Consider the following 26,496-nt stretch of genomic DNA (forward strand, 5'->3'; position numbering starts at 1 on the left):
ACAAATCCTTTGTACAGGTGTTGGTATTAACTGTATAATTCTTTCAAACTTTTAGCAACATTTGAAATTTAAGTAAAGGAATGCTTTAATTAGCAGGAAAAGTAACATTTCTTCTAAAGCCGTTCTGTATCACCTCTTCATTATAGTCTCCTGCCATGATATTTTAATTTATATATTTTGTTAAACTTTTGGTGATTTGAAGTTTTTTGATAGAGTAATACTCATGACGTTTTTCATAATTGTAAGGTAAAGAACCTGTATCTAAAATGTGTTATATGAAATAAATTAACATGTCGCATTTAATCAGAAAAATAAATTGTCAGTGTCTTTGAGTAATGATGGATCTTCAGGTAGTAGCATAGAGTATTTTGTTAAAAAACAAACAAAAAACCCTAAACTGACAAATATCATTTAAACTTTTCCTATTGCAACAGTAGACATTTTAAGACATTCAGAAGGTGAACAGGAGTTTATACCTCTTATATTTACTTTGTGTGAATTTGGTATTAGCAACTAGGAGCTTATTAAAGTTAAAGGTAATAGTATTTTAAGTACTGAACTTAATGAAGTTGCAAACAAATATGTCTCCTCTTACACTTTTAAATGTATAATTTAGTGATATATTACTTTCTACATAGGATGCTTAGTTTTCATTTTGAATATGGCATTAGGATCGGGCTAGATATCTAATAGGTATTCTTACTTGAACAACTCAACTTCTCAATATTTTTACCCAAGATATGTTGGAATGGTCATTTATTGGTTTTGTATGTGATTTCTTATCTTTTTGACATAAAAACTTTTTGTGAGTTTTTTAAGGTGTCATGGATAATTATTTTTAAGGGTTCTGTTGGTCCTATCTTGTTCCAGTGTATCCATACCATTTTGGTTTTTTGCAGAATTTTCAATAGTTGTTAGACTCTGTTTATAACTATATCTATTTAATTTGTACATTATATTTTGAGTTCTGGGAAGCTAAGACTATTCTTTTGTATTCTTGCAGAAAGTAAGTTTCCTGTGTTACTTTACTTAAAAACTGGTGTTCTGTGAAACATTTTTTAAAGGATCGCTTTGCACAAATTGATAATGCTGCTATATATGGATGGCAAATAAAGCTGGGTTACATAGTTGGGGAGAATTACTTCTACCTACTATATTTCATTCTGCATTTTCCAAAAATAATATGGCTTTTCTTTATGTTCTTAGTAGCCATATATTGTTTTACTATGCATTTGGCAATAATTCATTCCTGTTTTTGATATTTCAAATGATCTGTACAATATTCTTTACCTGTTCTGTTGGTATTTTGCTATTTGTTTAGCCTCAACTACATTGCAGACTTCTAGAGAAAAAAATTGTATTTTATAAATTGTTCTTATATTTCTCATGCTATTTAGTTTTAGCACCTGCATAATGAAAAACAGGCCCTTTCACTGGACAGGGTGCAATGTAGGAACGATGAAAAATACAACTTTCCTCTAGTTCCTAAATGCTTCCCCACCCCACCCCCACTATCATGATCCTAACTCTACCTGAAAGTCTGGCTAGACCAGAGGATGTACACTGGTACAGATAGGAACAGGAAACACAGGGAATCCAGGGCGGATGATCCCTTCAGGACCAGTGGTGTGAGTGGTGATACTGGGAGGGTAGAGGGAAGGTGGGTTGGAAAGGGGGAACTGATTACAAGGATCTACATGTGACCTCCTCCCTGAGGGATGGACAACAGAAAAGTGGGTGAAGGGAGACATCAGACAGGGCAAGATATGACAAAATAATAATTTATAAATTAACAAGGGTTCATGAGGGATGGGGGAGCAGGGAGGGAGGGGAAAAAATGAGGAGCTGATGCCAGGGGCTTAAGTGGAGAGCAAATGTTTTGAGAATGATGAGGGTAATGAATGTACAAATGTGCTTTACACAATTTATGTGTGTATGGATTATGAAAAGAGTTGTGGGCAATGAGTGTACAAATGCGCTTTACACAATTGATTTGTGTATGGATTGTGATAGTTGTATGAGCCCCTAATAAAATGATATAAAAATTTTTTTTCAAAAAAAAAATTGTATGAGCCCCTAATAAAACAATAAAAAAAAAACAGGCCCTTTGACATTGAGTCAGTTTCAAATCACAGAGACCTTATCTGACAGAGTAGAACTACTCCTTAGAGTTTCTGAAACTCTAAACTTTTATGACATCCTCATTTCCTGGTCCAGTAATATGCATTGTTTGTTAATTCAAGAAAAGAGAAACTTAATATCACTCTATTTTTCCATTCAAATAGAAAATGGCCAAGAATTAATCTCTCCAAACTCCCTGTCACTGAGTCTATACCATACTGACCCTATAGGACTGTGTAGAACTGTCCACTTGAGTTTCAAGACTGTAACTGTTTATGGGAATAGAAAGCCCAGTCTTTCTCTCAGAGAGGCTGCTGGGTTTTTGAACTGCTGACCTTTTGGATCTCAGACCAATTCTTTATTTTTCCTACTATTCAAATATATTATTTTAATAAATAAATTCTCATTAATAATACATCTGAAAGAAATTGGGCTTACTCTGAGGAACAGCTGTGAGAAGGAATTGTTATTAAATATGGACACTAGAACTTTAAAATCTCATACTCCTTGAAACTACTCATCTTTCTATATTGTATCAATAATTTGATTTTGTCAGGTCCTCAAACCATTGTAGGGTCTTTTACATTATTTAGGTGATTTTTGAGAACCAGGGGGGTATTTTTGGCTCATAGCTTTGGTTTAGTTTTGTAATTTTTTTACTGCATCATAATTTTTTACATATATAGAAATTCTCTAAGTAGCAAACAATTGATGTTGAGAGAGCAGCTAATCTTATAATACTTCCAGAAAAGTGATCATTTTAATGTTAGATATTAATAAACTTTTTACCATTTAACTCTAGTAATAAACCTTTCATTTTGATTTATAAATATTCTAAAATATTATATTTCATTTATCTAATTTCTCATGAAATAGACTTAATATTTGCACCAGCATTTTCTTTTAAGTATGAGAAAAGAACCAGAGTGTACGATTTTTCATACATATGAGACATGCCGGATGGAATGTATTCTACTGTGTATCTACTAGTTATCTCAAATGAATTTTTTTACACTTAGTTGCAGGAAATCTTTTTAGAATTGACTTTTTATCAGCAGAATAGTGTTTTTTTATGAAGGCATGTGATTTATGCTACATAAAAATGAAGTATACTATGTCTTCAGTACTGGAAATTCAGTGTATTTTATAAATTGGTTCAAAATTCCAAACATTTCCTAAGCATTCCTTAAATAGGAAAAATTGGGGGGAATGGAAAAAATGTAGACATGATCTAAACATCAGTTCTTCACATCAAAATTCAAAGGTTGTCTAAATGTATGCATAGACATATAAATCTTTTTCACAAGCAAAGCAGTGAAACTTATCTCTTACTGTAAAAGGCAATAAGTATAAAATAACAGTTCATCAAGTCTCCATTTTCATTGAGAGACTTTACATATGGAGAACTTGAACAGAAACTGAAGTTTAGGATCCAAAAATAACTTTGCTACGATTTGTGTGGTATACCCAAGTATTTTGATTTCAGTATACACATAGCATATAGAGAATTAAATAAAATTGCCCAACTTTTATCTCAGGTAGTATAAATGAAAATATATTAATGTGGGATTTTTTTGTGTTCCTTCTTCAAAAAGAGCATCTTTTTAAGGTTGATTATAGGTTGTTCATTATTAAAAATAGAGAGTTTTTAATTAAAACATTTTTTTTTAAGGAGAGGCAATAGATTTTACAGTACCTGGCCTTACTCAGATCACAGCCAGAATATTGTGTTTAGGTATGGATTCCATGTGCTTAAGGAGACATTAGCAAAGTTGGGTATATTCAGAGAAGGGTGACCATGACAGTGACAGTTATGGAAAACTTATTATATGAGAAAAAGTTGGGGAAAATAGGAATGTGTGGCCTAAAATTTTTTTTAAGAGAAATGGGTAAGTCTTCAATTATTTAAAAGTTTTTTGTGTAGAAGAAAGTGTTTAATTGCATTGTATAGCCTCAGGATGTAGAAATAAATAGAATAGAATATATTGCAGAACTATAAAATTAACTTCAAAGTAAAGAAAGCTTTTGTGGTAATTTAATTACTTGACACTGGAATAACCATTACCCATTACCACTGACTCCATTCTAAGTCATAGCAGCTTTCAGAAGCAGATTGCCTCATCATTCTGCCAAACAGCCTAGTGGGTTTCAATTACTGGCCTTAAGGTTAGCAGCCCATTGCCTAATCTATAGTGCTGGTAAGGCTCCTACATTGGAATAGGCTTCTTTATTCCTCATCATTGCGTATATTTGAGTGTTTTAGAAAACTATTGGTCATAAATATTATATGTGAGATTCCTGCACTGGGTGTTATTGTAAACCAATTGAATTCTAATGTCACTATGGATTTAAGTTTTGGGAAAATTTTTGTAAAACAGCATTTTAAAAAACAAATAAACTCACTGCCATCAAGTTGATGTCGATAGTGACCCTCTAGGACAGGGTGGAACTACCTCTGTGAGTTTCCAAGATCAACAAATCCAGGGATTTGAAATAGCTCAAAAATCCACACATATCTCAAGTAATGCTGCTTTCTAATTCTTAAAACTTTATAGTGACAGATCCATCTCAACAGAATTTCCACTCCATCCCACAAACATGTCAGTTTACATATAGTTGTATTGTGGATATAATGTTTTAGATTCAACATTTCTCTAATCTGAGTGGGTTACAAATACACTTTTCTCATTTGAGGTAATGATATCTTTCTGGTTTACTTTGTTTTATTTTTATATTTTTCAGAGCAACAGGTAAGCATTGGATTGCTAACCACCAGGTCAGACAGAATTCAAGTGCACCAGTTGCCTCAGAGGAAAAAAGGTGGAACTGTCTGTTCCCATACAGATTTGCAAAGCATTAAAAATCCTACATATGTTTGCTTTGAGTTCAGATTGATGGCAATGAGGTCTGGTTTTCTGAATATGCTACTAAACTCTCCTCTATTTTCATCTCTTTTCCTTAAATTAGTTTCAGCTTAGCTTGTGAAGAAATTATTTCCTCTGAGACATAAGTTCTCATCTTATTCTTAGTCAGTAGATCAGACAGAGGTTAGAACTCACTTTTCTTTTTCTTTCTCATATGCTTCTCAGGTATGCTGCTGAAAATCCAAAGGTTTATTCTCAGCAGGTTTCTTTAATAAAGTAATCAATATTTAGTATGGTCTAAGAATTATTTTATGTACCTTAGAAATGGCAGATTATACCTAGGTAGTTATGTAATATACATTTTAACTCTGTAATTAAAGTCATAAGTGGAACTGTGAATTATAGCTCAATACTATATATTTTATTCTGTATTTATATTTACTGTATTAAAAATTATTAAATGCCTGATAAAATTTAAATTATGTAATTATCTACTTAAAATAAATAGTAAAGTTATTGAGTTATGTTTATGTGTAAGCAAGTACTCTTCTCTTTTAACAATATGAATCCTAGACTTAACATGATTGGTGGCTAAATGAATGGCATATAAGGGAAGGTAGCATATTTTTCTAATAAAACATTTTCCCTTTGAAATGAGATCCAACTCAGCATTATGGAGGTAGTAAGCGTGAACTGGGGTGTGATTTTGAGTTTTCTACATCCTAGTTGTCTCAGAAGAGCCCAGGTGACATGTGCTTAAGTGCTTGGCAGCTAACTGAATGATCAGCATTCCACCAGCTGCTCTGAAGGGAAAAAGATGTGACAGTCTACTTCGGTCAAGATTATAGCCTTGGAAACTCTTTGGGATAGTTCTATTGTGGCCTGTGGGTTCACTATGGTTGTTGTAGTTAGGTTAGGTACCTGTGAGTATTTTCTGATTCATACAGACTCTATTCACAACAGAATGAAACAGTGCATGGTCCTGTGCATCCTTGCAATTGCTATGTTGGAGACCATTGTTGCAACCATTATGTCAGTCCATCTAATTGAGAGTCTTCTATTATTCTCTCACCTGCTACATTACCAAGCATGATGTCCTTTTCCAGAACTGTTCTCTTTTGATAACATATCCAAAGTATGTGAAACAAAGTGTCAGCAGCCTTGTTTCTTTTTTTTAATCATTTTATTGGGGGCTCGTACAACTCTTATCACAATCCATCCATCCATCCATCCAAAGTGTCGAGCACATTTGTACATTTGTTGCCATCATCATTTTCAAAACCTTTTCTTTCTACTTGAGCCCTTGGTATCAGCTTCTCATTTTTTCCCCTCCCTCCCCCACCCTTCCTCCCTCATGAACCCTTGATAATTTATACATTTTTTTCATGTCTTACACTGACCAGTGCCTTCCTTTACCCACTTTTCTGTTGTCTATCCCCCTGGGAGGTGATTACATGTAGATCATTGTGATCAGTTCACCCTATCTCCCCCCACCTTCCCCTTACAGTCCTGGTATGGCTACTCTCAATATTGGTCCTGCGGGGTTTATCTCTCCTGGATTCCCTGTGTTTCTAGCTCTTTACCCATGTACGTGCTCTGGTCTAGCCAGATTTGTAAGGTAGAACTGGGGTCATGATAGTGGGGTGAGAAAGCATTAAAGAACTAGAGGAAAGTTTTATGTTTCATTGATGCTATCCTGCACCCTGACTGGCTCATCTCCTCCAGGAGACCCTTCTGTAAGGGGATGTTCAGTTGCCTACAGATGGGCTTTGGGTCTCCACTCCGCACTCCCCCTCATTCACAAGGATATGATTTTTTGTTTTGGGTCTTTGCTGCCTGATACCTGATCCCATTAACACCTCATGCTCACACAGGTTGGTGTGCTTCTTCCATGTGGGCTTTGTTGCTTCTCATCTAGATGGTCGCTTGTTTATCTTCAAGCTTTTAAGACCCCAGACGCTATATCTTTTGATAGCCTGGTACCATTAGCTTTCTTCAACACATTTGCTTATGTACCCTCTTTGTCTTCAATGATCGTGTTGGGAAGGTGAGCATTATGGAATGCCAAGTTAATAGAACAAAGTATTCTTGCGTTGAGTGAGCACTTGAGTAGAGGCCCAATGTCCATCTGCTACCTTAATACTAAACCTATAAATATTTGTGCATAGATCTATTTCCAATCACCATATATAAATATTTTTACACATGTACATGCCTGTATTTAGACTTCTAGTTCTCTCCTCTATTTCCTTTTACTTCCCTCTTGTCCCACTATCATGTTCGACTTTCCTTCAGATTTCAGTAATTTCTCTTAGATACATTGCCTTTGATCAAGCCTTACCAGACCTCCTATATCCTCCTAGCCACCGATTGTAGATTGGTCCCATTGTTTTCTCCATTAGATTATTTATCTGTCTATCTTATCTAGATAGACATGCAGAGATAATAATATGCACAAAAACAAGGCAGAACAAAACAAAGCAATAAAAGAAAACCACAACAACTAACCAAAGACAAAAAAGAAAAGCTTATAAATAGTTCAAGGTCTGTTTGTTGACCTTTAGGAATATTTTCTGGTTGAGTCTGATGAAGTGCCATGCCCTGGCCCCAAAGTCTGTTTTTGGTATTCCCTGGAGACTTTGTTGCTCTGCTCCCCTTTCTGTTCTGTTGCATGCCCTTAGTGTTTGGCCTTGGTGTTGTGGGATCAGATTGGGCATAATTCCTGCACTGTGTCTCCCATGTTGTCCCTCGTAGTGCTATGGGTTAGTGAGGGATGTTGTGTCTCATAGTGGGTCCAGCCCTATGGTCCATTGGCTGCTCTGAGCAGGGATATCATCCTCAGTACTTGGTGGGTCAGGATGTACTCCATTCTCTCTTTCTCCCCCTTCATTTACTCCTGTGTGCTCTGATCAGACACGTCCCACTCCCAGAGCTGTAGCTTCAGTGCTGTCCTCTGAAGTGAATTTTTCTGGTGGGGAGGAGGGGCTGTTCACATAGTTGGGATTGGGGCCGGCCCATCAGACCTCTCTATTGGCTCCCTGCTTCATGCCGGTATGTTGCATTCATGTCTTGGGGCACCAGGTTTAAGTCTGGTCCCTCTTTCCCTGTGGAGTTATAAACAACACCCTCCCCTTGGGTAGGTTAGTGCCCTGTGCCCCTGCTACTCAAGTCTTTCTTTTTCCCTCCTCCTTTTTATTTGGCTACCATATGTATCCCTGGATTTGGTCTGGCCCCTGCCATACTACCTGGACCTCACTCCAGGATTGTATGTATACAGTAGCTTTTCCCTGTACTCCTTTTGCTTTTTTAAGCTTACCTCAGTGGACTCAGGTTATACTTGTCCTTTTGTGCTTGCCTTAATTTGTTCAGCATAATTTCCTCCAGTTCTTCCCATGCAGTGATGTTCATCACTGCTTTTTAGGGATGCATAGTACTCCATTGTATGTATGTACCACAGTTGTTGTTTTTTTCAGGTTCAATCTGAATTTGCATCTAAACAATCAGTGGTCTGTTTCACAGTCGATCCCTAGCCTCGTTTTTGCTGATGATATTGAACTTCTTCATTGTCTCTTCCCACAGATATAATCAATTTGGATCCTGTGTATTTCATGTGGTGAAGTCCACATTTAAAGTTACCATTTATATTATTGGGGGAAAAATTACAATGAAGAAATTGTTGGTCGTACAAAATTTTTCATGTCATTTTTAACTTAATCTCTACTACCAAGGGCATATTATCCAACTACTGATCCTCTTAGTTTCCAAATTTTGTGTCCCCCAAACCTCCAAACTCACTGCCATCAAAGTCAACTATGACTCATACTGACCCCACAGGACAGAGTAGAAGGGCCTTGAGTTTTCAGGACTGTAATTCTTCATGTAAGTAGAAAGCTTCATCTTTCTCCCTCAGAGCAACTGGTGGTTTTGAACTACTGACCTTGCAGTTCACAATTCAAAGTGTAATCCAGGGTTCCTCTTTTTATTGATAAGATTTAGATAACTATACAACCCTTATCTGGTTGCTGTGAGTATGGGAAATTTTGCATTCCAATCTCATGTTTAGTCAATTTCAAACTGAAGAAGTTGATAGAATTCCCATATCACTAGCTTTAGGGATTAGTGTTTAAATTTGAACAATAGTTAAGTTTACTGGATTTACTTGTATTAATATTATCATATTGCAAACAGCACTATACTTCAAGAAAGATCTTGAAGTGTTTTTTGTCCTTGTTCTTATTTTTCAGTAGTTTTGTTGAGATATAGTCCACATATCACGTACTTTCCCAATTTGGTTATATTTATAAAGAGTTGCATATACATCATCACAATCAGTTTCAGTACATCCCCACCCACCCTGTATTCATTATTTGCTCCTCAGTTCTCCTCAACCTCCATATTTATTAGTAATTTTATTTTTACAGCTCTTTTTTTCATTTTTCATTGGGCCCCAACAGCAAAGGAAGTTCTTGAAAGTTTTATTCAATTCATATCATTAAGGTGGACCCTACTTTGAGGAGACAGCTCTTCCTCAGTTGTATTTTGAGTGACTTCCAATCTGAAGAGCTCTTTTCCAGTGTATATTTACCATTGCTCTCCTGTTGTTCATAATCTCTCAGCAGTGGAAAACCTATACCCTTTTTTTCAGTCTATTCTTAGTCTGGAAGCTGTGCTGAAACCTCTTCCCCATGAATGACCCAGCTGGTGTTTGAAATTCTGGTGTTATAACTTGCAACAACATAGTAACACATAAGTCTCCACCGTGTGACAAACTTAACAGACAAGTGGAGATCAATTGCCAATATTAGTAACCAATTTATTTAGGAATAACTGTATAAAATATTAATACTATGATGATGGCTCTCTGTGGATGAGGTGATGTTTATGACCAAACACATGGGTTATTTATGTTTAATATAAATACAGAAGCAAGTGAAAAAGAAATCTGATGTTTATAAAAGTTGCAGACCTAGTACAGTTCTTTTTACTTGTAACTGAAGTCACACCCTTCATGATTTTGTACTTTGTTCGTTGCACAAATCCTTCCTGAACCAATCTCTTCTCCCTTCCAAGGAAGAGCCATTTTGTACTCCACTGCTAAGTAGTGTTTACTTCACTTCTATGCAATGATTCTGCTTTTTAATTAAAATGGTATCATTGTGAGGACAAGCTTCTGTAACTGTGCCTGCACATTTCAGGCTCAGCTGGACTTCGTGCTCCATAGAAGTTTAATTCCAGCTGTGTTCTTGGCTCATCTAAACTCTCATGGTTGCAAGAATGTAAACACTATAACCTTGGCCCCCTTATCTCATTTCTTTCTTTCTGTGTCCTTTGAATTCATTGGCTCAATTTTTTCCCCATGATAAGATGTAGGACATTTTTCTTTTATATATTTCCATCTTTATCAGCACATCTAAGCTGCATTTATTCATTCTACCTAGTAAAATGTCTTGGGTTTTATTCTGGTTCCTTTATTATTTTTCCATCTTATTTATTTATAATCCATGAAATGCCAAGTTAATCTCTCTAGCCAAGATCTCTTTTTCTGAATTTAATACTCATAATTTCAAGTATTAGATACTTGTCTTAGATGTCCTGCAACTACTGTCGCTTGCTTCTACCAGCCTAACATCTCAGTCAGGCAAAAATAGCAACACCATCCACTCAGTCACTTAATCCAAATACCTGGGGTATTCAGTATTTCCCTTACATCTCACTTTGAGTCTTGTGGATTTTACCTCTTTGCTATTGAATCTTTGTTTCTACTCAGTCCTCATTGCCACATTTTAAGATTGGCCTTTCTTGTTTCTCTCCTGGAGAGTAGTATTCATCTTTAAGAACTCTTGTTGAGAGTTTGGTCAGAAAAACATACTCATTGGTGGTGTAGTGGTTGTGAGTTGGGCTGCTAACAGCAGGGTCAGAAGTTCAATCCACCAGCTGCTCTTAGGGAGAAAGACAAGTCTTTCTACCCCAGTAAAGAGTTACAGTCTGAGAAACTCAACAAGTGCACTACAAATCAATGGCAGTGAGTGTTGGACAGTGATTTTTCAGAAAGGCATACTCACAATCTTGATTAAAATCATTGGCTAGCTGATTCTTTCTCTATGGTAAAATTCAAGCTTCTTAGCATGACATTCAAGGATTTTTATGATCTGGCCCCTTTGCTTGCTTTTCTATCTTCATCGTTACTCCTTTGTCTTCAGTGCTGCTCCATTGTTACAAAGACTCCAGACCTTCAGACTGAATGTCCTGTAACTCTTTGAATATATTCAGTCTATATCACACTGCCACGTAGTAATGGACTTTCTTTTCTATCTGAATTTACTGGTGTTTTCTCTCTTTGGAAGCAAGGAACTAACTCTGTATTGTTTACATGAGAGCCTAGTGGAGCTGGCACAGTCTTTGTCCCATGAATAAATGGACATGAGTGCATAATAAACATTGCTTCTAATCATATTAACAACTTGCAATAATCATATAACAAAATCCTTCTTTCTGCAACCAAGAAGCACTTGAAACAGTGACTGATGAAGATCAAAGACTACAGCCATCAGTATGAACGATACCTCAGCTTAAAGAAAACACATTTTTTCAACTGAAACAATAAGCAACATCATGATAAATGTATAAGAAGTTGAGGTTATCAATTACTTCATTTTACTTGGATCCACAATCATTGCTCATGGTAGCAGGTCAAGAAATCAAATGATGTATTGACTTGGGTTGATCTGCTACACAAGATTTATCTAAAGTGTTAAAGAGAAAAGATGGCACTTTGAGGACTAAGAGGTGCTTGACCCAAGCCATGATATTTTTACTCACCTCATATGCAGGTGAAAACTAGACAATAAATAAGGAAGATGACAGAGGAATGTATGCATTTGAATTATGGTATTGGTGAAAAATATTGAAAGTATCACGAACAAACATCTGTCTTAAAATAAATACAGCCAAAATACTCCTTAGAAACCAATGTGGTGAGACTTCATCTCATGTACTTTGGACATACAGTCAAGGGAGACCAGTTCCTGGAGAAAGACCTCGTATTTGGTAAAGTAGAGAGTCAGCAAAAAGAGGGCGACTGCTAATTAGATGTATTGACACAGGGCTGTACAAAAGGGTTCCACGTAAAAACCAATTGTGAGATGATACAGAGCCTGGCAGTTCTTCATTCTGCTGACCTAGGGCCCCTGTGCGTCTGAAAGACTTGACGGCACCTAACCACACACTGTAACACCCAATTTACCCTGGGCTTTCAGAGACTCGATTTGAATCCCTGCATTACGTCTTCCTAATTGTGGGATCTCGAGTCTGTAATGTAAATTCCCAGATATTTTGCTTCCTAATTTGTGAAATGAATATTGTTTTAATATATAAACAAGAATACTGATCTTAAATTTATTTGGTGAGTCTTCTGACAGGAGGCTTATAGCAGAAATTAAAAACTGATTTACCTGAAGTTTAGATGTAATGTAAGTTTTGAAATAGCACAATTTTAATTTTTGAAGCCGCACTTTTCCCATAAATATTGAAATTTGATTTGATGTTATGATGATAATAGTTATAATTAGAACATAATTACTAAATTATCTTCAAATGATAAAGAAAGAATATAATTGCTTAAGGTGTTTTAAAATATTCTTTACTTTTAAAATTGTAAGTATGGAAAAAGATAGGACCTCATTGGGTATTTTTAATATAAAAAAAATTTGTAAAACATTATATGAAAATATAAATTATGAAGCCTAATGTCACTAATGAAGATGGTTTTAACACATTATCAAATTAACACTCATTTAAAATGACTATACATCAGTTATTATGAGTATTTATAGAATTAAAAAGGAGTTAATGTGTTATTCTGCTTCATGTACAGTATATCATATTTAGTACCTTAAAAGAGATAAATACTTATGAAGACATATGGAAAATGTTAGGACTAAAGAGTAATTTAAAGTATGTAACATTTCTCTTGTTATAAGAAATCCCTCATCCAAAAAAAAATCCATTTGATTTTGAAGAGTTTTTCTTTTCACATAAGATGAGCATACTAGGTTTTCCAATACGATTAATGAGATATGGATGTTGCAGACTTCTTTTTGCAAAGATTATTCCTATACAAAATTTAACTTCTAATTTATTATCTCATACTTAGACATTCCTACCAAGTGACAGAGTCTTGGGGAAATTAGTATGTGTTATTTATTATTCTTCATTTCTCAAATATAGAGACCAAAGTGCATCAATACTCTGAAAAGTTGTACTAATGAAATAAATGGAGAAGTCTTTGAGCATTAAACAGTAAAGTATATATCTCATAAATATGAGCAATGACAAATAATATATACAAGAGTTTTTTTCTTTTATTTGGAATGAGATTCAGTGATCTTAAAAGAAACAAAAGGAAAGAAGAAAGGAAGCACCCAGGAGATAGTCTTCTTCGTTCTCAGTCCTGGTAATACCACCAGAACTATGGTGGGAAGAATCCCTTGTGGTTGAAAATCATATGAATAAGTTCCTGGAAATCTCATTTATGTATTATGATAGTTCAGTCCGTTTAAAAGTAAAGCATCTTTTATATGTAAGATTCCATTGTATATGTGTCTGTTGACTGCTACCATGAATTTGTACATACTTCCTTAACTCAAAGTTCCACTCTTCATTCAAAACTAGTTGCTTTGTAATGGATTCTAATTCATAGTGACCCTTTGTGTATCTGAGTGGAACTGTGCTTTCTAGCAACTTCAGTGGCTGATTTTGGAAATAGACTACCAAGTCTTTCTTCTGAGCTGTCTCTGGATGGACTCCAACTTCCAATCTTTTAATTACTAGCTGGGCACATTAACTGTTTGTACTACCTGGGAACTCTCCCCCTATTCAATAGATAAATATTATCTGAGTAGAAAATATACCTGCAGTCGGATTTGTTTTTAACAATACATGGAGTTATTTGTGTGTGTGCATGGTTAAATATATGTAGTAAAACATCAAGCTATTTCTTAAAAATAAAATGTTATGTTCTTAGTGAACATTTACACAGCAAATTAGGTTACCATTTGATAGTTTCTACATAGCTTGTTAAGTGAATTGCAATAAGTTTAACAATATGCAATTCAAATTCAAATTAGACTTGCACAATATGCAAGTTAGAATTATCTTTAAAGGCATTCTATTTGAATAATTTCTTATAGTCTAGTCCCCTTGTGCCCTAATTCTCATCTTATCTTTAAAGTAATCATTGACCATTTGGTCACTTTAGCTGTTTTTACATGTAGAATTTAGTAACATTAACATCATTCATCTTGCTGTACAACAGAGTGAAAATTATTTTTTATTCAACTTGTAGCACGCAGCTTTGGAAGTATACATAACATTAATTTTGTTTTTACCAAAGCTCCATATAAGGGAGAAGTACTGCATAGAGAAGATATCCTTTATTAAAACTGCGATTCGAAACAGATAGTACCTGATTTACAATGTATTCAGGTCATGAAGAATAACATTAGTGTGTGTGTGTGTGTATGTATGTTTTATTAGTAGTAATATAAGATAATCTATTATCTTTCAATTGCATTTTGACCCCCCTCACATAGTACTTCATACAATGTTAAAATATACCTGCAAGCTTATCTGTAATGTCTTTAATCCCCAAAGATAAATAAAAATTGGATTTATAAAGATACTAGTAATAAAAGGCAATACTAATGAGAATTTAAAAAATACTTGGCCTACTTTAGAACCGGTTGACAACGGAGTTTTTGGAGTGGACCCCATTGTAAATCAAAGAGTACTTATACTGTGTGATAAATGTTGTGTCGGAGCTTCTCTGACACAGGAAGTCATGGAGGAGCACCTTACCCAGAGCGATCTAAGCTTCAGACAGACTCTCTAAAGGAAGTAATCTTAAAACTCTTTTGTAAATCAAATGAACGTTTTTATGTTCTATTTTAATGTTTCCAAACTTGATAATAACACAGCTTAGCCTTTTGAAAGCATATTTCTTACCTGTGAAAAGCTTAAAGCGAGAGGTTTCCAAGGATCTACCTTTGAATTTGTGCAGAGATTTAGAAGTTATGGCTATTGGGAAGAGAGCATTTCTTAGGACTTAGCAGTGGCCACCTTCCCTGGATAATCCTATGGAAAACTGGCCTGGCTTCAAAGAAATTTGCTTGAACTGTATTTGGTAGTGTACAGAGTCTGTCCATATGGCTTACATTGTTTAATTGAAGAGTTTTCTTCTTGTGAAAAGGAAAAGAAACACACACACAGAAACCAACCTGGGGACAATGCTTCCGCACAGCAGCTTTTTCCTTTTAGGTTAATGCAAATTCCTACAATTTTCAGTGCATGCACACTTATGCATCCCTGACTGTTTTTTACAACATTAGGGGAAAAATGAGACTACTTAGTTAAATGGTTTCATCGGTTAGTTTTGAGTTTAGGTAAACTACTCTGCGAGAATACAAACATCCGAAGCAAAGATCAGTGAAAGGAAAGACTTCTGGACGAAGTCCCAGAGTTAGCAGTGTGAAAGGAACCTGACAACAAAGCTTTAGCTAAGAAGCTGGTTATCCGAAAATGCTGTAAATGAGAATGAAAGTATTAGCATGCACTTTAATTTGTCTGTAGTAGCAGCAGCATGATTAAAGAAAGTAATAACATTCATGATATTTTTAAGATATGGGCTCATGAGCCACAGTGGATACATGTCATCATATAAACAATGGGGAAATTTGAATGGTCTGAGGAAACTGTTAACATGTTTACATGCAATTGAATTCTACTGTATTTCTTTCTTTTCTTTTTCATTGCAGTCTCTTGTCCGCAGTTCCTTTGACTTCTTGCATAAAAAGCATTGGCATTAGTCTGGCACACTTCCATCCCCAAATATCTCTATTATACTTCCTTTCTTGGAACACATTACATAGTTTATGTTGGCTCTAGATATGATTCTCATTCCATAGACATCAAGTAACATATTGTTACAAAGGGTTTATGATTAACTTACATTCCCTAGATTTACTTTCCAGTCTTTTTTACTGCAACGTTTTAAAACATTTCCTTAGAATTTTCCTTTTAAAACATTTAATCATCTTTGCTGCTCTTCTAAGATACTTTACATTTTTCATAATCATTAAAAATACTATTATATCAAAATTAATTTGATTGGAAATATATAAAGAGGGCTTATGATATACAGTGAACCCTCGCCACTTCGCGCTTCGACTTCCACGGCTTCACTCTATCGCGGTTTTTGCGTAACAGCGCATGATCTGTCATTACTACCATTGATTGGCTCATACTGTACAAGCTTGATGCCATAAATAATATAACAAATAATAAATGATAATTGTAACGTCCAAAATGTTTTACTGTATTTTCCCTTTTTTGTTTAATAAATTGGGTAATACGAGTGTAATGGTGACTAAAGGGTGTTTTTTCATGTCCTCTATGCTCTAACTACGAAAATATTTGATTTACAAATAAGGAATCCTACTTTGCGGAATTTCATTTATCACGGTAGGGTCTAGAACCGATTAACCGCGATAAGCGAGGGTTCACTGTAATTGAACCTCGAGTTTTGACTGAGATATAACATTATTTCATACTCTTACATTATGCCATCCTTGTCCCATGTACTTTGGACCTGTTGTCAGGAAAAACTAGTTAGTCCTTGGAGAAGAACATCATGCTTGGTAAAGTAGATGGGCAGCGAAAAAGAGGAAGGCTCTTGGTGAGATGGATTGCCACAGTAGCTGCAACAATTTGGTGGAATCATACAAATTAGGTGTGGAGGACTTCTAACCTGTGAATTTGTCAGTTTCACCAGTCCTCTGGCTATGTGAGAACCATTTCAGACATAGGAAGAGAGAGAATTCCTGGAATCGTCAAGCAAGAAGAACCCCTGTGGAGCATGTTTGAAATCCCTGCCTAAAGTGGAGCGGCAGCAGAATCTATGCCATACAAAGACCACGGCCCAGTGACCCAGCTTCTATTACCAACTGCCGTTGCAAGATTTGGAGGGGGCAAATAACACAAATGAATGTTCTTGTCATATGGTCTAATAATGAACTATGAATTTGTTAAATAATATTGAAAAGGGGCTTTAAGAGATTTTATAGTTCTTTTCATTCTCTTTAAAGAACGTACACTTAGACAAAAGAAATTAGTCTAGTTACAATAGAAAGTTACTGTACATACTACAAAATGAACTCTATTTTGATAAAAAATAAGCTTCATTAGGGCTGTTGTTGAATAAAATATGAAGTAGAAGATTGTCTTCTAAATCAACATAAAGAATAGAATATGTACAATGTTAGAGGTCATGAGAAAAGTTTGAACTGTACAAGTATATATATGTATGAATGATCCACATATGTTTGTATATATGAATGATCCACATTTTAAAATTCTCCGTTGTAACATGAAATATAAAATTTAGAAAAAGATTTTGAATAAATCAAATAAGGACATGGACTAAGAAGTGGTTATTTAAATTCCCTTCTTTTAAAAAAGTCTTTGATAAATGAGTTTTTGCCTGAACTCTCCATCTTAGGTATAGACAGATGTATATATATATAGGCATAGGTATAGACATATGTATATATCTATGTCTACATATAATATATATATATTTAATGTTGAATATCAGTGTTTATATCTAACTTTATACCAGCAAATATAAGCCTTTTTTGTGTTGAAACATTTTTGGCCACTTCACTAGGTTTTAAATAATAGAAAAATTCTAGGAACTATTTCAAATAACTATCAGAATGCTTGACTCTGGAACACTGCAGATTATACATTTGTTGTGTTTTTTTCAAGTGTAAGAATTTTTGTCACAAGTGAACCTCTACACAGTAATTTCAAAAGATTACAATTGAACAAGTGGGTTTTCCACTGAAACTGAACTCAAATCTTTGTATAAGGATCCTTGTTATTTATTTGGTGCTAATTTCATATTATTCATTGTCCCATTAGTTGTTGTTTTTTTAAATGCTGTTTCCTGAAAACAGTGTTATTTGGACAATTTTGGCTAACAAGATTCTGGGAATTATTATTTAATTGTATGTTGTGAAAACATCTTAGATAATTCAACAAAATTATTTTCTTTACATAAATTCAAAAGTATTTCATTTTAATTTCATGATACATTACTGATTTCATAGGAACAAGTTGGTTATGATGGAAATCCAAAGGAAATACATAATTTATAAAGAGATTGTAATAATTTTGGAGACACAAAATAAATACATGTGAAGCAGCAAGAGAAGTAGTAAAAGGCATAAACTAGTGCCAGTCTCATAAATATTATTTTGGGGTGAGACAAGCATCAATAATCAGCCTATAGCATTTATTGTCATAATATTATTTTTGGTTACTTATTAAGTGCGTATTAAGCAAGTGTTTCTGTGTTTTTATGCTTTTAAAATATCTGATTTTTAAAAAAATTTTAAACATTTTATTAGGGGCTCATACAACTGTTATCGCAATCCATACACACATCAATTGTGTAAAGCGCATTTGTACATCATTCTCAAAACATTTTCTCTCCACTTAAACCCCCGACATTAGGTCCTCATTTTTCCCCTCCCCCCCCGCTCCCCCCTCCCTCATGAGCCCTTGATAGTTTATAAATTGGTATTTTGTCATATCTTGCCCTGTCCGACGTCTCCCTTCAGCCACTTTTCGGTTGTCTGTCCCCCAGGGAGGAGGTCACATATAGTTCCTTAAAATATCTGATTATAGTTCTGAAATCAGTACATATTTCTGGATATATATACAATGTGCCAGCACACCTACAAACAGTAAGGTTGCAATAGTGAGCAAGATGGAGCATCTGCCCTTAAGGACTGTTACTTTGAGTATATATGTATACAGGAGTAAGGTGGTGGGAGGGGGTAGGCAGAGAGTAAATATATGTACAAATAGATCATTTGAGATACACTTTATAAGTATTATGAAGATAATCAAAATGTTAGGTTGGAGAATATACTACTTTGGAGCAGTTTGCTATGAAGGGTAAGAATAATGAGTAAATAGTGAAGGTAGTGAGATTAAAGGGAGCCTTTCTATCTTGTTTGCTTTTGCTGTTTTTCCAGTAAGAAATATCTAGTCAAGAAAATGATGATGTTGTGAGAAATGGGGTAACTGCAGGTATGAAGCCTTTGAGAAGCTGCAATGGGATAGAATTCAAAGCTTGAGGAAAAGGTACAGGAATTTCTCCCATTATAACAGGAGGGAAGTCAGAGAATGTGAATTAAGATGCAGATAAATGAATTTACTAGAAAATCTTACAAATCTATTTTATTAGTGAGAAGAACCCTTTTAAGATTTGCCATAAATAAGAAGTCAACCTTACTAGCACTTCTTTGTAGTAGTAATAAGCATCCCTACTACCTAAGTGAGGTAGTAAAATAGCACTTTCTGATCAAACACACCAGAAAGTTTTGGAAGAATGGTTTATTTCAGGTCTGTAGCAGAAAATGTACTAGGTAAACCTGGGATATTTTGTCATACCAGAGAGCAAGGAAGCTATCAAAGACTATGTAACTTGTCATCCAGTTGATTCTGACTCACGGTGACCCTACAGGACAGAGTAGGACTGTCTCGTAGAATTTCCAACGTTGTAATCTCCAAGGAAGCAGAGTGCCTGCAGTGCAGCTGGATGATTCAAATCACCAACCTTTCATCTAGCAGAAAAACTATCTCTTTGCCAGGAGGGCTCCTTAATGGCTATTTTAAACGACAACAACAACAAAAACAAAACCCAAAAAACCTCACTGCCACAGGCTGTTTATGATTTATAGAGACCCTATAGGGATACCCAAAGGACTCAGGAATCTTCCACTGGTTAAAGATGGGCCAACGTGAGTATCAGTGAGGAAAATAACTGATAGGTGGAAAATAAAATTTATATTAAATCAGGAAGTTCATACTGATTAAAACAAAAATGACTAATTGGATATCATTGGAAGTGTTCAATAAGTCAGTTCTTTATTTTTTAAATTTGTAAGATAAAGAATTAAGCATTTATTTTTTTTCCTATACAATCTGTACCATCAATGAAGACCTGATGCCAGGGGCTTAAGTGGAGAGCAAATGTTTTGAGAATGATGAGGGCAATGAATGTACAAATGTGCTTTACACAATTGAAGTATGCATGGATTGTGATAAGAGTTGTATGAGCCCGCGGGGAGGGAGCGGGGAGGGAGGGGAAAAATGAGGACCTAATGTCGGGGGTTTAAATGGAGAGAAAATGTTTTGAGAAATGATGTACAAATACGCTTTACACAATTGATGTGTGTATGGATTGGGATAACAGTTGTATGAGCCCCTAATAAAATGTTTTAAAAAATAAAAGAGTTGTATGAGCCCCTAATAAAACGATTTAAAAAAAGAAATCAATAAAACATATTATAGTCAAACTTGCAAAAAAACACAAAACAAGCTGTACCATCAAGTAATCAAGGAGCCATGGTGACAAAGGAAGCCCCATGCTGGCTTACCAACCCCAAGGTCAGCAGTTTGACTCCTAGAGCTGCTCTGCAGAAGAAAGTTGAGGCTGTCTACTCATGTAAAGATATTTAGCATCAGAAACTTTACACAGGTCACTAGAAGAAACGGGATAGTCTTTTGTGTGTGTGTTTGTGTGTGAGGGGCGAGGGTGGGGCAGTGTGGGAAGGGTTTAGCATTGTTTAATATAAGGAGTACTGGTCATATAGTGGGTTAAGCTTTGGGCTTCTTAACAAAAAGGTCTGCAAAGGTCACCGGCAATGCCACCACCCAAACCAAAAACCAAATTCATTGCCATCGTGTCACTGCAGAGTCATAGCTACTATGTAGGACAGGGTAGAACTACCTCTGAGTTTTGGCTGAGACTGTACCTCTTTACAACACCAGGGCAACATAAACAATACTAATGTTAAAATTTCAATTTAAACATGAAAATTTTTATTTTTAAAGTTACTTACACTTTTCTAGGAAATGTGTGTGTTTGTGTGTGTGTGTTGGGATGGTGGTGGGGATGTTAAAGATATTGTTGAGAGTCTAAACAACACAGTTGCAAATAGCAACTAGAACCATAAATCAAGGGTCAAGAAAGCAGCACTTGAATGGGCAGCTCAGCATTAGTCAATCACTTTGGCCCACTCCATCACACTATACGTATGTAATAAACCAAAAGACCAAACTCACTGCCATTGAGTCAATGCTGACTCAGCAATCCCCTGTGGGTTTCCGTGACAGTAATTGTTTAAGGGTGTAGAAAGTCCAGTGTTGCTCCTTTGGAGTTGCAGGTAATTTGAACTGCTGATCTTGGGGATCACAGCACTAGACCACTGGGGCTTCCAGTTGCACATGTAAGTGAACTATATACTGAAAATGCTTATGTACACCTAATTATTTTGTTTTTCAAAGTAATTTTGCCTGTATTATCTTATTTAATAAAAGATTGTAAATGGATGTCTGAGTAGAATTAATAATGGCATTTAAATTTTCAGTATGTGAAAACAGTGAATGTTTTTTAATTAAAGAAATATTTAAGAGCCCCAATAAGATAAAATAAAAAAAAAGAAGAAAAAAAAAAGAAATATTTAAGAAGATATAATGGAAGAATAAACTTTATTACAATGGCCAATCTATTCTTTAATATAATTTCTGTCTTATTTGATCATTATCTTATTTTGTTTGTTGAAATAATTTTAACTAGTGTTAATGAAAATGGAACTATATTAAACTAATCTAGATATATTAATTGTCATGCAGTGTTTTAAATGCTTGACAAGTTCTGAAGTCAACTAAAATCACTCCGTTGTCTTTCCAGAGGTCTCTTCATTAGTATCCATGATAAAGGGCACATTCGTTCAATTCTGAATGCATGGCCAGAAGATGTCATCAAGGTAAGTTATCAGGGTTTTCACCACGGCATAAAACAGTTTAAAACATACTGACAATTATGTCAATTATGATGTTAGGTTTTATGGCTTTTCTAGTGAATATCACCTAATTTATATTCCTTGTGTGTTTGCAAGAAAGATTAATTTTATTCTGACACCATGTAGATACTAGCTCCCCATTGTTTCTATTCAACTTCTTACTATACTCTTACTTAAAAAGGACAATATGTTGAAAATATGATAACATTTGCATTTCTTTAAGCAAATTCCTTTTTCATATCTGCTATATTTAGTCATTCACTAAGAGGAACTATGAAGCAAAAGAAATTTGTTATATCTTTCCTTCGTTATTGCCTAGCGTAATTCATTTGACTTCCCTCTGTGAGTTAACCAATAAACCTAAAGGCAAGAGTATCTATAATACTTGTTAGTTGTCTCTGCATGAAGCACTTATCATAAATTAACTCCTATAGTTATCATGATCATTCATTGAGGAAAAAAGGGCACCAGTGGGTTCTATTTTGATTGTGTTTGGGGGAGCTATTGAACATAGGCCCCATAGCTGGCTCCAGCCCCAAACCAAAACCAAAACCAAAGGCAAACCCACTGCTGAGCTTATTCCAACTCTAGAGTAGAACTGATCCATGTGCTTACAAGCTGTTAATCTCTATGGTATCAGACTGCTTCATCTTTCTCCTCCTGAGTAGCAGGTGGGTAGTATAGAGCACACTTGATGTTCTTTACTACCGAGGCTCCTAAACAGCTCCATAAATAAGCTGCTCTTAAATTAGGTGCTGTCCCACCTTTTGACTAAGAGAGGCGAATGCTGTTAATATCCACTTAGTCTAATTTTCTTTTTTCTGAAGGCGAAGGGGGAGAATGCTGGGAATTGGAAGCATCTGGGAGCTGTTGGAAGCATAGAGACACATTATGATATATATACACATATATACACAGACACATATATACACATATATATACACACCATACATTATATATAAACACACACAGTGGTGCATCGATTGTCAAACTCAATTTGTTTTAAATTCGTGTTTGAACACTGAAAAGTTTGAAAACAAGATACTTTTCCCATCAGAAATTGTGGAAAACCAAATAATTGGTTTTGAGGCCTCACAATTACACTACTAAATTCACTATGGAGGCTTTTAGCCTCCTCCCATATCACCATCTCAGATACACTATCGCCATCGAGTTGGTTCTGATCTCTATATTAGCAGTAACGTTCCAACCTCTTCCATGGTCTGGGTTCTTTGTTTTGAGGTTAACAGTTTCACATCTTTTGCTACATTAGTCACTTTAATCACATTTTTCCTCTTAAAAAATGTTGATAGGGTCAACTTAGCCATGCTGTATTCAGCTGCCAAATCAGACAAGCGGTGACCTGATTCCAATTTTGAAACAATTTATTTTTTAACTCCATGGTGATTCTCAGTTTTCCGCTTACACTAACTTCCTTTGGAGCCATGGTTATGACATTTTACTCAAATAACATGCAAACAAAAGCACAACAAGGAATGTTTAACGCACTAGTGGCACTATATGTTGTCTGAGCAAGAGCAGCCATTAGACTGAACAGCCCTTTGTGTTCCAGGTGAGATGTGACCTGTGTCTCACTCTCAGCCCATCCAGGTTTTTTCAGGTCAGATTTTCAGTTCAACTATTGAGCAAAGTTTTAAACACCAAGAAGTGCAAGGGGAAGCCAGCCCCTAACACATCATCATGGGTCCGGTAGGTACAATTGTACGGCGATAATAAGTAAAGATGATAGTAAAGTCATAGAGAGCATGAGAGATTGAAATAATGGAGTCAGACACATTTCATGGTAGCAATGCTCACCTCAGCCTCACTTGGTGGTCCACGTAGAGAGAGATTTAATGCCAACCAAGGCTTTTGTATTCTCTGGGGACATGCAAGCGTCTTAATTACAGGTGAAGATGTACGTCACAGGAAATAGTTGTGCTATAGGTAATACAGTAATGGGTGGGGGGTGATCTAGGGGTAAACATGCAATAAGAAGAGGAGGGATTGGGGGTATACATGTGGCAAGATTCAAGATGGCAGCTTAACTTGGATGTCACTTAGCTGATTTGACCTGTTCCCTGGCTCAACTCTAGAGACCATGTGTCAGTAGGGTGTGAATTACACCTACAGGAACCAAATTGATGACTGTAAACCTTTAGAGAGAAGTAGCTTATTGTCCTTAGCAGCAGGGAGCAGACATGTGGGAAGTGACAATAGTCTGGCAGCTGACTGCCTACAGGGAAGTAACTTTTACCATTTGCTGCAAGCAGTGTCCTAAGTCTAACCTATATTTGGGGGAGACAGCTTGGGAGAAATCTTTCTGTTTCCCACGAAGAAGATTTTTTGTTTTGTTTTTGAGTACTGGAAAGTTTGAGCTTGGAGAGGTGTTCGGCAACCAGTGTTTCACTGCATCTGTATAAGGACTAAGTTTGAATACATTGATGCTTTCTAGCAGGACTTAGTCATGTCTGAAGAATGCCTTCTTTAACGGTCTTTTCTGTTTGTGTAACAGTGAGTAGAATTCATTAATTTCAATGCATAAGGCTCATACTAGGCAAATCTGTAAAGTGTTTTCCACTATTGACAATAGCCCCAATATTTTCACTTAGCTAAATTGCTTCTGCACCTTTTCTCCCCCAAATTAGATACCATGTTCTACAGATTCTGTTTTTAGGAACTACCCTAAGAAATGTGTTAATTCTATGAAGTACAATTGCCTGATCCAAGAAGCATAGTTACATTTTAACCAGAAAGCTGGGCAAGTTTTTAGGAAAGAATGAACCAGTTGTTATTGTTGTTAGGTGCAGTCGAGTCAGGTCTGACCCATAGCGACCCTGTGTTCAACCCAACAAAACACCGCATGGCCCTATGCCTTCCTCACAACGGTTCCCATACCTGAGCCCATTGATGCAGCCACTGTGTCAGTCCATCTCCTCAAGGGTCTTCCCCTCCTTCACTGACCCTCCACTTGGCCAAATATGATGTCCTCCAGGGATTTGTCTCTCCTGATAACATGTCCAAAATATATAAGACAAAGTCTTTCTACCCTTACTTCTGAGAGCACTCCATAAGCCAGTCTCCTGCCCCCAAACCCTCGGCTTTACTTGCTTTGTGGGCTGGAGAACCCACTACTTTCATTCCAGGTTCTGTTGTTTCTGTTCCTCTGCCATTCTGTGGTCTCACAGCTGTCTCCTGGATCAAGGGGATTCAGTGCACAAGGACAACAGGGTCCAAATGTGCTCTACTCCCAGCTCTTTCTCTCTTGCTCATCACAAAATTCCCTCCTTTTTGCTTCCGAGATGGCTTATTTTATGCTTGCAGAATATCAGTCACAATGGACTGTGAACAGTCACTTACAGCTGAATAATATAATCCAATTAACAGCTTTCCCTATCTTCTTATAGAGGCCCATCAGGAAAATGAAAGTCATTTGGTGGGAATAACAGCTATGGCTAGTAATCCTTGTGTTCTTCACTGCATGGTAATAAGTATTCATATTTAAGCAAAGGGATGATTTCATGTAAGTGATCGTTGAGGAAAGTCCATCTCAAGACCATTTTAAAAAGTCTTCTTAAGAGAACAGGAGCAGGGGGTTTGCATTTAGTTAGGGTAGCGGAAGTGCAGGGGCTGAGAAAGGAAAGAAGGGATGAGTACAGGACAGTGGTGAGGAAAGAAGTACATATGAGTGTCTGTGTGCATCCAGGAGAACCTTTGCGTATATTATATCTGTTCACTGTCATCTAGTCAGTTGGAACTACTTATACAGCGTAGTAGTAAAACACATTTATGGTCACAGAACATTTTTTCCAGTCAATGTTCAGCCAAACAATAGACAAGTCTTACTAGGGGAAAAATAACAGTAGGGAGATACCTACTTCTTAGAATAATCAACCATTCCAGAGAACAATGACAGCACTTGCACAAGGACAAAGTTCAAAGGGGTAGGAAAGAAAGAAGAATGGAAATGGAAACACAGGGAAGAAGAGGGATAGGTGATGTTACATTGTGGGGATTGTAATCAAGGACATGAAACAAAATCGTATGAATTATTGAATGGAAAACGAATTTTCTGTGTAAACTTTTACCCACTCAAAAGTTTAAAAATATTTCGCATGTATATTCAGTTTATCTGTTGTAATGCTTAGTATCTTGTTACATAGGTTTCAGACATGGAGATGAGGATTTTTACCCCAAAGTTTGTGGGGGAAAAAAGTTACATGTTAATGGAAATTTTGTCTTTTTCTTCTAGGCTATTGTGGTGACTGATGGAGAGCGGATTCTCGGCTTGGGAGACCTGGGCTGTAATGGGATGGGCATCCCTGTGGGTAAACTGGCTCTGTATACAGCTTGTGGAGGGATGAACCCTCAAGAGTGTCTACCGATTACACTGGATGTGGGAACAGAAAATGAGGTAAACAATCTAAATTTATAATACACCTAAAATACAACTTTCCTCTAGTACCTAAATGCTCCCCCCCCTACTGTCGTGATCCGAATTCTACCTTGCAAGTCTGACTAGACCAGAGGATGTACACTGGTACAGATAGGAACTGGAAACACAGGGAATCCAGGGC

At 36.0% G+C, this 26,496-nt stretch overlaps 1 protein-coding gene across 1 annotated transcript in view; it reads left to right on the forward strand.

Annotated features, from left to right (window-relative positions):
- ME1 (malic enzyme 1) overlaps window positions 1–26,496 on the forward strand; it is a 178,235-nt gene that overhangs the window by 38,677 nt on the left and 113,062 nt on the right. Inside the window, exons 4-5 of the mRNA XM_004696285.3 lie at window positions 21,808–21,883; window positions 26,172–26,333. Coding sequence (XP_004696342.2) covers window positions 21,808–21,883; window positions 26,172–26,333 — 238 coding nt within the window. The remainder of the gene's footprint in view (window positions 1–21,807; window positions 21,884–26,171; window positions 26,334–26,496) is intronic.

Source organism: Echinops telfairi, unplaced genomic scaffold (assembly GCF_000313985.2).
Source record: "Echinops telfairi isolate 266 unplaced genomic scaffold, ASM31398v2 ScPeMD7_3533;HRSCAF=4204_0, whole genome shotgun sequence".
NCBI classification, from domain to species: domain Eukaryota; kingdom Metazoa; phylum Chordata; class Mammalia; order Afrosoricida; family Tenrecidae; genus Echinops; species Echinops telfairi.